Below are 14,321 nucleotides of genomic sequence, written 5' to 3'. Positions count from 1 at the left end.
AGGAAGGAGTTTATGTTAGATCTATGTGTATGGGAGGAGTTCACGATCAAACAGAAGACCGAGAGGAACACAGAAGGTTCAAATGGACAATTCTGATGACATGAAATTAACAGATTTTGCACAAACACAACCAATGCAGCAAAAATTAGAAGAGAAGCAAGTAATCTGGTAAAATGAATCTTTGCAGCAAGTTTCTCTGATAAAGGTCTCTCTTCTAAGATGTAAGGAATGGATTCGAATTGATAGGAGTAAGAGGCATTCCCTAATTTATAAATAGTCAAATGATTTCTTCATTTCATTTTTGGGAGAGGTAATCACCAAGTAAATAGCCATATGAAAAAATGCTCTAAATCACTAATAATTAAAAGAAATGAACATTAGAACAATTCTGAGGATCTGCCTTACACCCATCAGATTGGCAAACTTGACCCAAAAAAGGTACATTAATGCACTGTTGGCAAAGCCATAAACTGGCCCAGCAATTCTGGGAAGCAACTAAGACCCAGAAGTTATTAAATTATGCATACCCTCTGATCTAGAGATATCCATCCATGCTGGTCCATACCCCCAAAGAGAAAGAAGAAAAGGACTCACGTGTAAAACTACAGCAAATCTTTCTGTGGTGGCAAAGAATTGGAAACTGATTGGGTGTCCCATCAAACTGAGAATGGCTAAACAAATTACAGTATATGAATGTGATGGAATGTTACTAAGAAATGATGGAGATGGTTTTCAGAGAAGCCTGGGAAGACTTGTATGAACTGATGTGAAGGGAAATGAGCAGAACTAGAAGAACAATTTATAAGACTACAACAATATACTGTAAAGACTCACTACTTTGAGATACTTTTTTTACACAACATTTGGAGGACTCATGCTGAAATATCCTGCCCAGTTCCGGGCAGACAGATGATGGACTCAGTGCAAACTGAGACAGATATATAAATAAAATAACTGGGGTGGCGGTCAGGGTGTAAGAGGAAGAGAAAGCAGATTTTTTCTAGTTCTAAAAATAACTTTAAAAAAAAATAAGAATAGTCTAAGTGTTGAAGACTGGTTAGTGTGAGTAAGGCTGGAAAACAGCACTGCCATTGGTTAAAACCGACTTTTGAAATGTATTTACAACTATCTTAGCTATTTTTATCTAAGGATCTGTGGAGAAAAATATCAGCTTAGACCAAATTTCTGGCATCAGTATGCTCTAATATTCACATTAAACAACCACCTTAACCACATGTGGAAGAAAAACCAATGTACCTCTGTGCCTACTGCCAAGTAGTAAATGCATTAATTTCCAGTAAACTCTCATAATTATAATCAAGGAAAAAGAACTTATTAAAATGAGGAAGAGATGTATGGGGGTAGGGGTGAGGTTAAATCCAGGCAGTGCACCCACCTATAAGCAGGAACACCTTTTGACAATAAAAATCCAATCCTGATAATAGGTTGTCAGATAAGACTCCTAAGTCTGTGAGCCTCAGTTAGCAGAAAAGAGCTTCAGGTTCACATGCCTCCACACCATGTCCTCCCAACCCTCCCCCCCCCCCGCCCCATCAGTTCTGAGCCATCTGGCTAATGCTGTCGATGGCAGCAGATCATGCATTTCAATCATCTCTCAGGCACAGCATCTAGATCACCCTCCAGTATTTCCTCTCATTTCATGAAAGCTAAAAATACATAAACAGGCAGCTGGGGGTTCTAAACACAGGAAGACCTGAGTTCAAATCCAGCCTCAAATACTTTCTAGCTGTGTGGCCCTGGGCAAGTCACTTCACCTGTCTGCGTTAACTGTAAAATGGGTATAACAGCACTACCACCACCCCCTTCCAAGGTCATGAGAATCAAATGGAATGTTTATAAAGTGCTCGGCACAGTACGTGGCATATGGTAGGTAACGAGTTATCCAGGAAGGTCTGTTTATGCCCAAAAACATGTTTGTGTGCATGAAATCCAGCGGCTAAACACATGCAGAATACTCTCTTCTCTGCAACCACTTGTTGTTTAAATTGTTCTTTTATGACAGGTAAAAACAGATACGACAGTAGGTTTGGTTTTAATTTCCTCAATCAAGTAGCATTTACACATGCCCACTACATGCGAAGTGATGGAGAGAGAGTCACTGTGCTCAAGCTCAGGCTGATGGAGGGAAACAACATGCAAACAGCAGTACAAATGTGGTACAGACAGAATGAACTACGGACAATGAATGGAGGGGAGGCACTAACATGAAGGAGAATCGGATATTCTTCTTGCATCAGGTGGGACTTTGGCTGAGTACTGAAGGAAGCCAAGGAAGTTGAGGACAGAGATAAGAAAGGAGAGAATTCCAGGCATGAGGGACGGACAGAAAATGTCCAGGGTCAGGAGATGCAGTCTCTTATGAGAAGCAACAAGGAGGCCAGTATGAACGGCCTCGAGGTGGAGAGGGGAAAGAGAATGAGGGGGAAGAAAACAGGAAAAAGCAGGAGGGGGGCTGGTGTTGAGGGCTTTGAAGGCCAAACAGAGCGCTTTGTATTTGCTCCTGCAGGCAACAGGGAGCCACTGGAATTTACTGAGTTGGGGGTATGACATGGTCAGACCTGGGCTTTAGGAGAACCAGACTGAACCAGAGTAGGCAGAGACTTTGGGGCAGGCATTCTGCACCCCCCCCCTCCTCCGGCAGCTACCACAATGGTCCAGGCCTGAGGTGGGGAGGGCCTTCACCAAAGTAAGGGCAGCATCAGAAGAGAGAAGGGGGAGTACTGGACAGAGGTTCCGAAGATGACAGAGAGACCACTGGAGATGAAGGACAAGAGTAAGGAGTGCAGAATGCCTCCTCGGAGCCTGGAAGACCAGCAGATAGAGATGCCTCAGCAGTAATGGCGTTCCGAAGGGAAGATAATGCTTCCATTTTTGGACATGTTGAGTTTAAGTTATCAACACAGTTCAAGATGCCTCATGATTTGAGCTGAGTTTTCTTGGGACACGCACTCCCTCAAGCCCAGAGATGTCCAAAATATTAAAGCTGGAGAATGAAACACAAGAAACTCTTACTTCTCTCTCTCCATCTCTCACATACACACAAAATATATGTGTATTTAAAGAACAGATATTCAAGTGAAAGATATCCAGGCTGCCCGTATGTTTCATGAAAAACATGAAGAAAGATACTTCAATTTGAATCTAAGATAAACTATTTTGTTATTATGACAAAGTTTTCCCATATTTATCTAGTTTCAAAATCTGGGATTTATAGGAAACCATATTTGGGGCACAAAACAGTATACAATCAGGCAAATAACAGCATATATGATCATACAAATATTGTCATTAAATGTCTTTAAAATCGTTGCAAAGAAGGCGCTTCTGTGGCTTTTGGGTGAATGAATCACAGAATGGGTGTTGGTCTTTATTTCCTGGGTTAATAGACTTTGAATCTTTAAAAAAAAAAAAAAAGGATCTGCCAGTACAGAGAATTTAAAGAATTCCCTAAGTATTTCTCCTTCCTTCTGAAGGCCAGTGAGTAGTCACCACCCTGTTCAGACTTTCATTAGGATGCTACCCAGTGGTGCTTGTTGCAATAGATGCTGACTATCCTCCCCACCAACCCTTCCAGTTTCCCTCCCACAGGAAAGGAGATGCGAGTACAGGTGCCAGGATCCATCTAGGATTGAGAAATGGTCTTAACCTTATACCTAGCTATGATGCCCTCTGTGCCCCCAGGCTTATGGATCTTGGCACGCTGCATACTGTGGCACCCGAGGATCACCAGGCTCTTCAATCAGTCTTGCAGCCAAGGCCCCTGTTATGTGTCGTATCCCCAGTTTAGAACATAAGCTCATTAAAAGCACATCCTGTCTTAATTTTTTATTTCCTTCTGAAGTATTCTGCACACAGTAAACACTTACCACACTTTTTTTCATTCATTCATTCATTCATTCACCCATCAGTTTGTGCATCTGAGACAGGCCATACAAAAGGACATTGAGCAGGGCCCAGAACTGAACCTTAGGAAGGGAACGGGCTAAAACTGCCTTCAGGAAATGACATCGACATTCTAACAACATCATTGTATGGCCATGAGATATTGAAAAGTGTGTCTGAAGAAGTGGAAATTATCATCATCAAGAAGGCCCTAGTCATACAAGCAGCAACTGGTGATCAACGAAGAACTTCAGAGAAAAGCATGAGAAAGAGATCGTCAGGTTAATGCACAACAGGAAAAGAAACCGGGTTCAGGGTGGCCCAGGATGAAGGATGACCAGCAGCAGACAGTCACTTTACAATATGCAGAGAACGCACAATGGATGCTCCTCTGCTGCAAACTCAGGAGCTGAAGAGTCACCAGGGTGGGCAGCATGGATCGCAATCTGTATCAGCAAAGACAATGTGCAAGGCAGGGAGATCTCAGACCTCTCTGCACATCACCAGATACACTATTTTAAAGGCCAAAGTCTATTATCTTTTATAAAGACACATTCACGAAAAAAAAATAAAATAAAGACATATTCAAGATAATTAACAGTTTTATAATTCTGGGTGATAACAACTGTTGACCCTTAGCTAGACAGAAAATGCAGCAACCCAAAATTCACTGCTCCTTTCTACAGTCTGAGAGAGATTATTCCTATGACGGGTATTATATCTACCTCAAATAATTTTATAAGCAAATTATTTCAGGACTATGAGGAAGCTTTAAATCACTCACTTAAAAATCCTCATTATGTAAATGTTGGAGAAGATGTGGGAAAATTGGAACATTAATGCATTGTTGGTGGAGCTGTGAAATGATCCAACCATTTTGGAGAACAATCTGGAACTATGCCCAAATGGCTATAAAAATGTGCCTACCCTTTGATCCAGCAATAGTACTTGTAGGGCTATATCCCAAAGAGATCATACAAATGGGAAAAGGACCCACATGTACAAAAATAGTTATAGCAGCTCTTTTTGTGGTGGCAAAGAATTGGAAATTGAGAGGATGCCCATCAATTGGGGAATGGCTGAGCAAGTTGTGGTATATGAATGTAATGGAATACTACTGTGCTGTAAGAAATGATGAACAGGCTGACTTCAGAAAAACCTGGAAAGACCTGTATGGTCTGATGCTGAGTGAAGTGAGCGGAACCAAGAGAACGTTGTATACAATAACAGCCACATTGTACGATGACTAATATTAATAAACTTAACCCTTCTCAGCATTACAAGGATCTAAGACATCTCCAGAGGCCTCAGGATGGAAAATGTTGTCCATATCCAAAGAAAGAACTATGGGAGTCAAATCGCTATCACTTATTTTTACCTTCTGTTGAGTTCTGTTTTATCTTTCTGATGGCTCCTCCTATTGGTTTTAATTTTTACTTACAACTTCACTAATGTGAAAATATGTTTAATAGGAATGTAAATGTCAAGCCTATATGAGATTGTGCGCCGTCTTGGGGAGGGTGGTGGGGAGGAAGGGGGAGAAAAATTTTCAACTCAAAAGCATATGGAAGTGATTGTTGATAAATCAAAATAAATTAATAAAATTTAAAAAAAAAACAGAAAAACCTGGAAAGACTTGTATGGTCTGATGCCGAGTGAAGTGAGCAGAACCAAGAGAACGTTGTACACGATAACAGCCACACTGTGCGATGACTAATATTGATAAACTTAACCCTTCTCAGCAATACAAGGATCTAAGACATCCCTAGAGGCCTCGTGATGGAAAATGCTATCCACATCCAAAGAAAGAACTATGGAAGGTGAATTGCTATTTTTTTTCTCTTCTGTTGAGTTTTGTTTCCTCTTTTTAATGGTTCCTCCTATTGGTTTTAATTTTTACTTACAACTTCACTAATGTGAAAATATGTTTAATAGGAATGTAAACGTGTAGCCTATATGTGTGCCGTCTTGGGGAGGGTGGTGGGGAGGAAGGGGGAGAAAAATTTTAAACTCAAAAGCATATGGAAGTGATTGTTGATAAATCAAAATAGATTAATACATTTTTTTTTAAATCCTCATTATGAAAGTGGCATCACTCCATGGCACTGTCCTCAGCATCCAAATCCTCACACACTGGTGGCTACCACTGCGGTTCAGTATAGTTTTACATTCAGGGATGCTTCCAGACACATGAATCACAGAAAGAAAATCACAGAAACACAGAATCTGAAGAGACCAGCTAGTCTGACGTGTACTTGAAAAAGAAGCCTCACTACCAAGCACCCCAAATGATGTCCCTTAAAGGCAGGGCTATTTTATTTGTGTATTCTTATCCCAAGCGTCTACCATCATGTCTGGCACACAGTAAGCAATCAATAAATGCTCGTAAAACTGAACTGAAACTGGCAAGCTGTCTTGTTATCCAGCCTCTTGAGGAAGACTTCAAAGAAGGGGCAACTCACTACCTCCTGAGGTAGCCCATTCTGCCTCCTACTCTCCCTAGTCTACTTCCTCTTCCCTTCGAATGGCTGGACAGTGCTCCCCTGCAAAGCCCACTCCCCCTCCTTTAGACTAAACACGCCCAAGCCCTTGGAATGATGCTCATCTGGAATGGAATCAAGGCCCACGCCCATCTGGGTGGCCTTTCTCTCCAGCTCATAATGGTCCTAAACTGTGGCAACAAAAACTGTGCACAATCCCCCTGACGTTGTCTCACGAGGGCAGAGTGCCAGACTATCACCTCTCTTCCTGGAAACGGCACCCCAGATCATGAGCTACTGGTTCCTATAATGCAATGAGGACTAGCTAGGAATCCACAAAAATGGCTAGGCCTTTTTCAGAATAATCTCTCTTAGCTCATCCCTGGGTTCAAAAGATTAACAAGTACAACATGTAAATTAGATCTCAGCTGATTTAGGCCAGTGTTCTGCCCTGTCATAACCTTTCAGATTCCTTTGCTGTCCAGTGTCTGATCTACCCTTCTGTTCTGTTACCCACAGAACATACAGCAAGCTAGCACTGTCCCCTGAAAACAAGCACATTCCCCATGGCACTCAATGAACATCCACATGTCCACACAACAACAGTCATCATTACTGGGCACATCCTTCAGCAGCATCAAATGAAATTAAAAACGCCACTGTTGGCTCAAACTATGAGCCAACGGCTAAGCCAAAGAGGTTCCACACCACATGGCACTATAACATGCCTGGGCTACCAGCCAGGGTCAGGTCCTTCCTATCACCCTGATATTACTGTTAATGGGAGCATTTGGAATCTAGACAGGAATCAAGGATGACTAAATGGGGCATAAGATTTACAAAACTTTGACCACAGGATTATCAACATTTTACTTAGCTGTTGGTTAGTACACTAATTCAAAGGAGCGCTTACTAAAACAAAGTGCTGAGCTGCACCCAATACATCCAACATGAGGATTACGTGCATTCTGTAAATTTCTGAGCTGATATCAGAAATAGAGAACCCTGATCCCAAATGTCCAAAGCTAGAAAATTTTTATCAGCTGATGCTTGGCTGTCACTACCACTCTGTTTTTCTGAAGAGCACAGCCAAAGAGGAGATTGTATCTCAGCTCTGTCAAGATTACTTTAGCCACTAAAGCAATTCATAAAAGCAATTGGAAACCTTCAATTTGAAGAATTATGTTTTAATTAGCAACTGATCATTGAGAATATATCTTGCAAAATGGCAGTTTTCCTGTACCCAAAATGTCCACTTGCAAAGATGAGGAACCTTGAGGGTAAAAAGGCCTAAATGTGGCTCTTCCAAATCATCTCTTCTCTCCTCAAGCCTCCCATGCTACTTTCTATCCCCCCCACCCCTACGCCATCTTCACCACCTGCCTCTGGGATATTTCCAAGTGACGTTCCAAGTGACGTTCCACCAGTCTCTCAAACTCACTCTAGCCAAACCTGTGGCTTTGCACACCTTCTTCATGCATGGAATGCTCTCCTTTCCAACCTGCACCTCTTTTTTTTCCCCCCAAAGTATTTACTGCCACTTTCTGTTTTTTTTACATCACCATAGTACTCTGTGTATCCCTCCTCCTCTCCCTCCAGGAGAGCCATCCCATATGAGATAGTATTTGTTAGAGACGGGGGAAAAAAGTCAGCACAACTGATGGGCACGTACAGAAAGTCAAAAATACATGTACCATGTGACCCCCTGTGGGCCTCCCACCTCCCTGAGTGAGCCAGAGGGGTCTTCTTATTTCTCTTTGCTTAAGCCCTCCTGGATCATTATGATTTTTGGGGTGTGTCACTATTCTTTCCATTTCCAGTTCTAGAGCTGCTTGTCAATGTGGTTTTCCTGGCTCTGCTCACTTCACTCTGCATCTCTGCATCCTTCTCTGCATTCATCACATACATTACTTCTTACAGCACAGTCATCTTACATTACATCCGTGTGCCACAATTTATGGAGACATTCCCCAATTGATGAGCCTCCACTTTGTTTCCAATTCTTCACTATCATAAAAGGTGCTGCTATAAATATTTTGAAGTACATAGGGACTTTTTTCCTTATCAATGGCTTCCTTGGGCTATAAAAACCCAGTAATGGTGTCTCCGATTCAGAGTATGGACATTTTAGCCATTTTATTTACACAGTTCCAAATGGTTGTACCATTTCACAGTTCCACCAACAATGTGTGCCTACCTTCCCATAATCCCTCCAACACTGACTGTGGCCATTCTGGATCATTTTTGCCCACTCTGCAGGGTGTGAGGTGAAATCACAGGATTGTGCTGATTCGCATTTTTCTAATAGTGACCTGGAGCATTTTTTCATGGGGCTGTGAACATTCTGCAATTCTTCCTTTGTTCACTTCAACCATTTATCCATTGGAGAATGGCCTTCTCCCCACCCATGTTCTGGATCTATCTAGTTTCTATGTGTACATAGTATACCCCCCTCCAAGGAATGTAACAGCTCCTTGAAGGCAACAATTATTTCAGTTTTGTCTTTGGCGTCTAAAAAATGATCACCAGGGTTTCTGCTTTGAATTTTTCTAATGACAACATAATTTAGTGATCTTCCCATATTTAATTAACTACCTTGCTTTTCGTTTATGATCTCTGTATCTAACAATAGATTACTACGCTTTCTGAAATCAAGTCAACAAGCATTTATTAAACACTGACCATGTTCTAGGCCCAATGTAAAGCACTAGGGATAGCCAAAAGATACAACCACCTGATATCCTAAGATCTTATTCCCCACTTATGCAGCAATTTCTTGGATTTTAAATTGTGATAGCAAAATAATAATGAATAGAGTTCTCTGAATGTTTTAAAAGAATAGTCTATAAATGTGCTCCATAGAAGTTCACTGTAGAAAATACTTCAGAAAAATGTTTAAGTACCCTATTTTACTGGATCAAAAGTTTTATCCAGACTTTTGTCTGAAGTTTCCCTCTATGCTTACTGCTGATAGTATGAATTTATCTTTATTTTTCAAGGATTAATTTGCCAACATAAGAGACTACAAATGAAATCATACCAGTTAGATCAAAGAGAAGAAAGGAGTATAAAGCAGAGTTCTGGTGAGGAACCAGCTTCTTAAAGTATCACCATTTCTGTTCATGCTAGAAAACTCCGATCACCTTGTTTTTCATTTCCTCTAATATCCCAGTCCTAGAATCAAAGCCTGATGGACGGGACATTCGTAACTCCCCGCACCTCTCAGCAGCCGTGTCTGTCCTGGGCTGCGACGTCACTGATTGTGTCCCTCTAAGTCAAAGAGATAGAGGGCTCTCCTGGCCTTCAGGTTCCACTTCAGAAACCATCAGTGCAATCATAGGCAAAACCACTTCCCATTTACAGTCTCAATTTTCTAATAAATAAAATGGGAATAATATCTATTATACCTGGCTCACAGAGTTATACTGAATGGTCCTGGAAACCTATTACATGAATGAACTATTCTAGCCTGCATTAATTATCCCCACTAATCTCCGCTGCATTGCCCCCCCCCCAAACTTGAATGGATTTCTCTCTCACATTAATAATAAAGAGTATCATATTTGCCGTGGGTAAGTTTCTATGAAAAGTCACATTTGGTGACTTACCAAGATAGGAAGATATTATTAAAGTAAACTTAAAATGGTAACTATATAATGGAAGACAAAATCCCTGAAATAGTAAAAACTAAACTGAGCCACTTTTCAAGATCTCTGCCCACATTGCCTCTGTGCTAGCTTCAGGGTGGCCTGCTTCATCCGGACTCACTATTCCTCTGAGTTTATTTGATGCCTCCCCCCTCCAGCCACCTACCAGAGCTATTTCTTCACTAACACTGATCTGCCACTTAGTCTAATTTACCTTTAACAATCATTTGATTAGGAATTCTTGTGCTGTCATTCATTTAAGTCTTCTTTTAATGTGCAGAAATTAAAATTACACTTTGGAAGTGTGCCCCTGTCTGACTTTCATTTCCAACTGCCATAAAATTTAAAGCTAAAAATCTGTGACGGTTTATATGAACTGGTTTCTGTCTGGGGCAACGAATCTGAATGGAGAAAGAGCAATCCCAGGTTACTTCCTCTTCCAGCAGATCCAAGTCTTTCCATCTCATTACCCAATCTCAGTGTGTCAGCAAATGAGCACAAGACTCTAACACTGCTTCTCACAGGTTTGCAGGAGGGCAAAGCACATAGATTCAAAAAAAAAGGTGGGGGGAGGACCTCTCTGCTAATTAAACTGAAGCAGATGACTAAGGAAGAGAAGGGCTTGTCACAGGTAATGTCGGAGCCACCACAAATGATCAGATTAGATATGCAAAATGGGGAGTAAAGGTGGGAAAAAGCAGTACGATAATACTCCAGACCTCAAATAGGCTGCAAAAGTTCTGACAGCTTTCCTAATTATTCCCAGCAATGGACACAGGAGGGCAAAAGGCAGAAGGGAGAAATACATTTTTCCCCATTATGGGTGCTGAGCACCAGGGCTAAAATCATGCCTGTCTGAACACTGATCAGCTTCCGCAAAGGTTAATAGCAATGAAATGCAGCAAACTAGATTAAATGAGAAGCAGGTCATGATACTCCTGTTCTTGCAAAGAGCACAATAAAGTCATTCTTTTCAATCCGTCTTAGACCACAGCTTATCAAGAAAGTGCAACGAGAAAGAAACAAACTTATTTAGTAAATGGTCAAGAAACCCCTTCAGTACAATCAAAGACTCTGATGACGTGTTCCACGAGCCAGTGCTGTGCTCGTCCTTGTCTTCCCTTGTCTTCCTGCCAGCGTACAAGGGAGGCGACATTAAGCAGAAGGAGGAACGTCTTCCCAAAAAGGAAGCTCACACGGTAACACTCACGCTTGAGGCTTTTCTAGGGAACGCTAATATAATTCAAATCCTTTAAGTTTCAAGCAGACAAAGAAATAAACAGAATCTGCAACATGTCTCCCTCCAGTCTAGCAAGGCTATTTTGAAAACAAAGGTTCCTACTCACTAACTTGGCACGTATTAATTTTTTTTGAATAAAAACACTTCAGACTGATTAACTCCCATTTAAACAGGACCACAGGATCCTACATTTTGAGCTGACGGGCCCTGGGAGGTCACCTCAGCCAACCATCCAGTCCAATGTCACCTCGTTTTACACATGAGGAGACCAAGGCCCATAAAGAGCATGATGTGACTTACAGCATTTGAACCCAGGACTTCTGACTCCAAACCCAACGCTCTTTGTACTACTTTATGCTGCCTCTCATTACGTCAACCTAAAACCTACGTGATGTTTGTTACGTTTACCTATTACTTTCATGAAAATCCTACAGAATAAGAAAACGGTTCTGAAGCATTTTATAACTGACTCTCTAACTCATTTAGTGGCCATATATGTATAATACTCAAATAAACACGTTAGGCAAAGAAAAAGAGAAATTCAGTTTACATTGCTATCTTCAGGGTCTTCTAAACCATCAGGCCGACTAAGATTGCGAGCAGGCTGGCTACAGACTACGTTGTCTTCCAATTCCCACAAGAACATTCTGACAGGTGGCCTTTGGATTTCATCTGGATAAAAAGCGCCATCTGCTCCATCTGAAATAAAAAACATAAAAGAACAGTGAAACTTATAGGTTCGATAAATCTCTATCAAAATTTAGATGTCAGGGGCAGCTAGGTGCCGCAGTGGATAGAGCACTGGCCCTGAATTCAGATCCGGCCTCAAACCAAACACTTGACACTTACTAGCTGTGTGACCCTGGGCAAGTCACTTAACAATTGCCTAAAAAAAACCCAACAACAACAAAATTTAGATGTCAAATAGTTTAGGTATCCCCCAAATTGTTTGAAATCAAGGTTGTTTTTTAAATGACTGGAATTTAAATAGTGCTTTAAGGGTTACAGAACATTCTAAATGTTACTTAATATCTTCACCATAACCCAGTCTAGTAACAGTGAGATGATTACCACATGTATTGTTTTTCCCATTGTTCAGATGAAGAAACTGACACTCAGGCATTTGGTGACTTGCCCAAGCTCACACAATTAGTAATTGTCAGAAGCAGGATTCTCATTCAAATCTCTGCTGACTCCTAGTCCAGAGTTCTTTCCACCACCCAGAAATAAGTTATTTAATTTCTAAAAACTGACATTTCTCCCCATTGTTTACCCACAAAAGAATATCATGTATTTCCCCTACCTTTCACACACTTGAAATACACAGGGTCCATTATACCCCGGCTTAACTCAAAACTAGAACTCTTTCCAAACAAACCTCTTATGTCCTGGGCTGCATAGGGATTTCCAAACTGCAGCACTGGTCTCCTATTTGGCACTGAAGGCACAGGACCACTGTGCTCTGTGGAAGTGCCGCTCACTTGGGACTGCTGGGCACTCTGACCTTCCGTGACTCTCTCGGCTTGACTTTCAAGTCTCCTTTTAAGCTCCTAAAAATCAACAACAAAAAACTATAAGGAACCAAGTATTTTATGGATACGACAGCATCAAACAAATACGGTATGCACAACAATGGCCACAGGGGACGTGTTTTGAAAATGCAACTTATATTTGCCTGAGTTACAACAGACAGGCTCTTGCCCAAATTACTTTCACCTCCACCTCATAAAACTCCTCTCTTGTTCTGAAGCACAGTTCAAACACTACCTTTCCCCCAAAGGCTGGTGCCCTCCCCCCCCAAAATACCTTGTAGCTACTTACTTCTGAAATTAAGGGTCTACTATGTGCCAGGCACCGTGCTAAGTGCTTTACAAACAGCTCATTTGATCTTCACAACAACCCTGGGAGGAAGGTGCTATCAATATCCCCATTTTACAGCTGAGGAAACGGAGGCAGACAGAGGTTAAGTAACTTGCCCAAAGTCACACAGCTAAGTAAATATCTGAGGGTGGATGTGAATCCTAATGTTCTGTGCACTGAGATCTGTTTGTGTAATAGTACTTACTTTAAAAGGCTGATGTGAGGTTCAAATGAGATAAAGTACTACATTAATGCTAGCTATCATCACTATTTAGGGCATCTAGGAGGCACGGTGGATAGAGCACAGGGGTCAGAAAGACTCATCTTCCTGAGTTCAAATCCAGCCACAGACACTCACTAGCTGTCTGCCTCAGTTTCCTCATCTGCGAAATGAACTGGAGAAGGAAATGACAAACCACTTCGGTGTTTTTGCCAAGAAAACTTCAAACAGGATCACGGACAGTCAGACATGACTGAAAAACAACACTCATCACTACTACTGTTATTGTTGCTGTTACTGTTAGATCTATGGCTATGGTCACCAAGCTGGTGTCGCAGAGAGAGCTGATCCAGCCAGGAATAATCCAATTTCACATCCTGCCTTGTACCCATGTTGGCTGCATGGCTCACAGTAAGCCTTATTCTGAGTGTTCCAGGCACCTCTTAAAGATTACAAACTGTAGGGAACGTGCCAACCTGCTGCTGTGGAGGGGACTTTCTTATAACAGTGTCCAGTGCCAGTGGTGATACTTACACAAGCATTTTTTGTCTCTTCTGTTACAATGTAAGGGTGTTCCATTCTCTACATTTGTATCCTCAGTGCCTGACAAACAGGAGGTGTTTAATCAATACTTGCGGATTGATTACATGTGATTTTGCTGTTGAGAGCAACTTGGAACTGTCCTAAAAGCATCACATGATTTTCCAAATGCAATCTAGCCCCTCCTCTATTTGAATTTTGGGCCCAGACCATGATCCAAGATCTGGTGGAGTTCCCACTAATACTATATGGCTGCAAATCTTAAGTGAAATAATGGGTCAGGCTTTTACTAAGTCTGTGAACCTGGACAAATCACCTAACCTCTGTGCCAGTTTCCTCATCTGTAAAATGGGGTAGGGAGGAGGAAAGGAGAGATTTGATGGCCTGGAATGTCCCTTTTAGCTCTAAATATATAACCCTATACTCTTCTA

At 41.5% G+C, this 14,321-nt stretch overlaps 1 protein-coding gene across 3 annotated transcripts in view; it reads right to left on the bottom strand.

The window, feature by feature from the left end:
- TAX1BP1 (Tax1 binding protein 1) overlaps nucleotides 1-14,321 on the bottom strand; it is a 79,290-nt gene that overhangs the window by 6,846 nt on the left and 58,123 nt on the right. For all 3 annotated transcript variants that reach the window (XM_020993361.2, XM_020993359.2, XM_020993360.2), the window contains 2 exons: nucleotides 12,649-12,820; nucleotides 11,821-11,969 (listed from right to left, as the gene is read on the bottom strand). In XM_020993361.2, coding sequence (XP_020849020.1) covers nucleotides 11,821-11,969; nucleotides 12,649-12,820 — 321 coding nt within the window. The remainder of the gene's footprint in view (nucleotides 1-11,820; nucleotides 11,970-12,648; nucleotides 12,821-14,321) is intronic.

This window comes from Phascolarctos cinereus, unplaced genomic scaffold, assembly GCF_003287225.1.
Source record: "Phascolarctos cinereus isolate Bilbo 61053 unplaced genomic scaffold, phaCin_HiC Scaffold_1;HRSCAF=81, whole genome shotgun sequence".
NCBI classification, from domain to species: Eukaryota; Metazoa; Chordata; class Mammalia; order Diprotodontia; family Phascolarctidae; genus Phascolarctos; species Phascolarctos cinereus.
The sequence above is the reverse complement of the archived record's forward strand: the minus strand, read 5'-3'. Positions and strand labels throughout refer to the sequence as shown.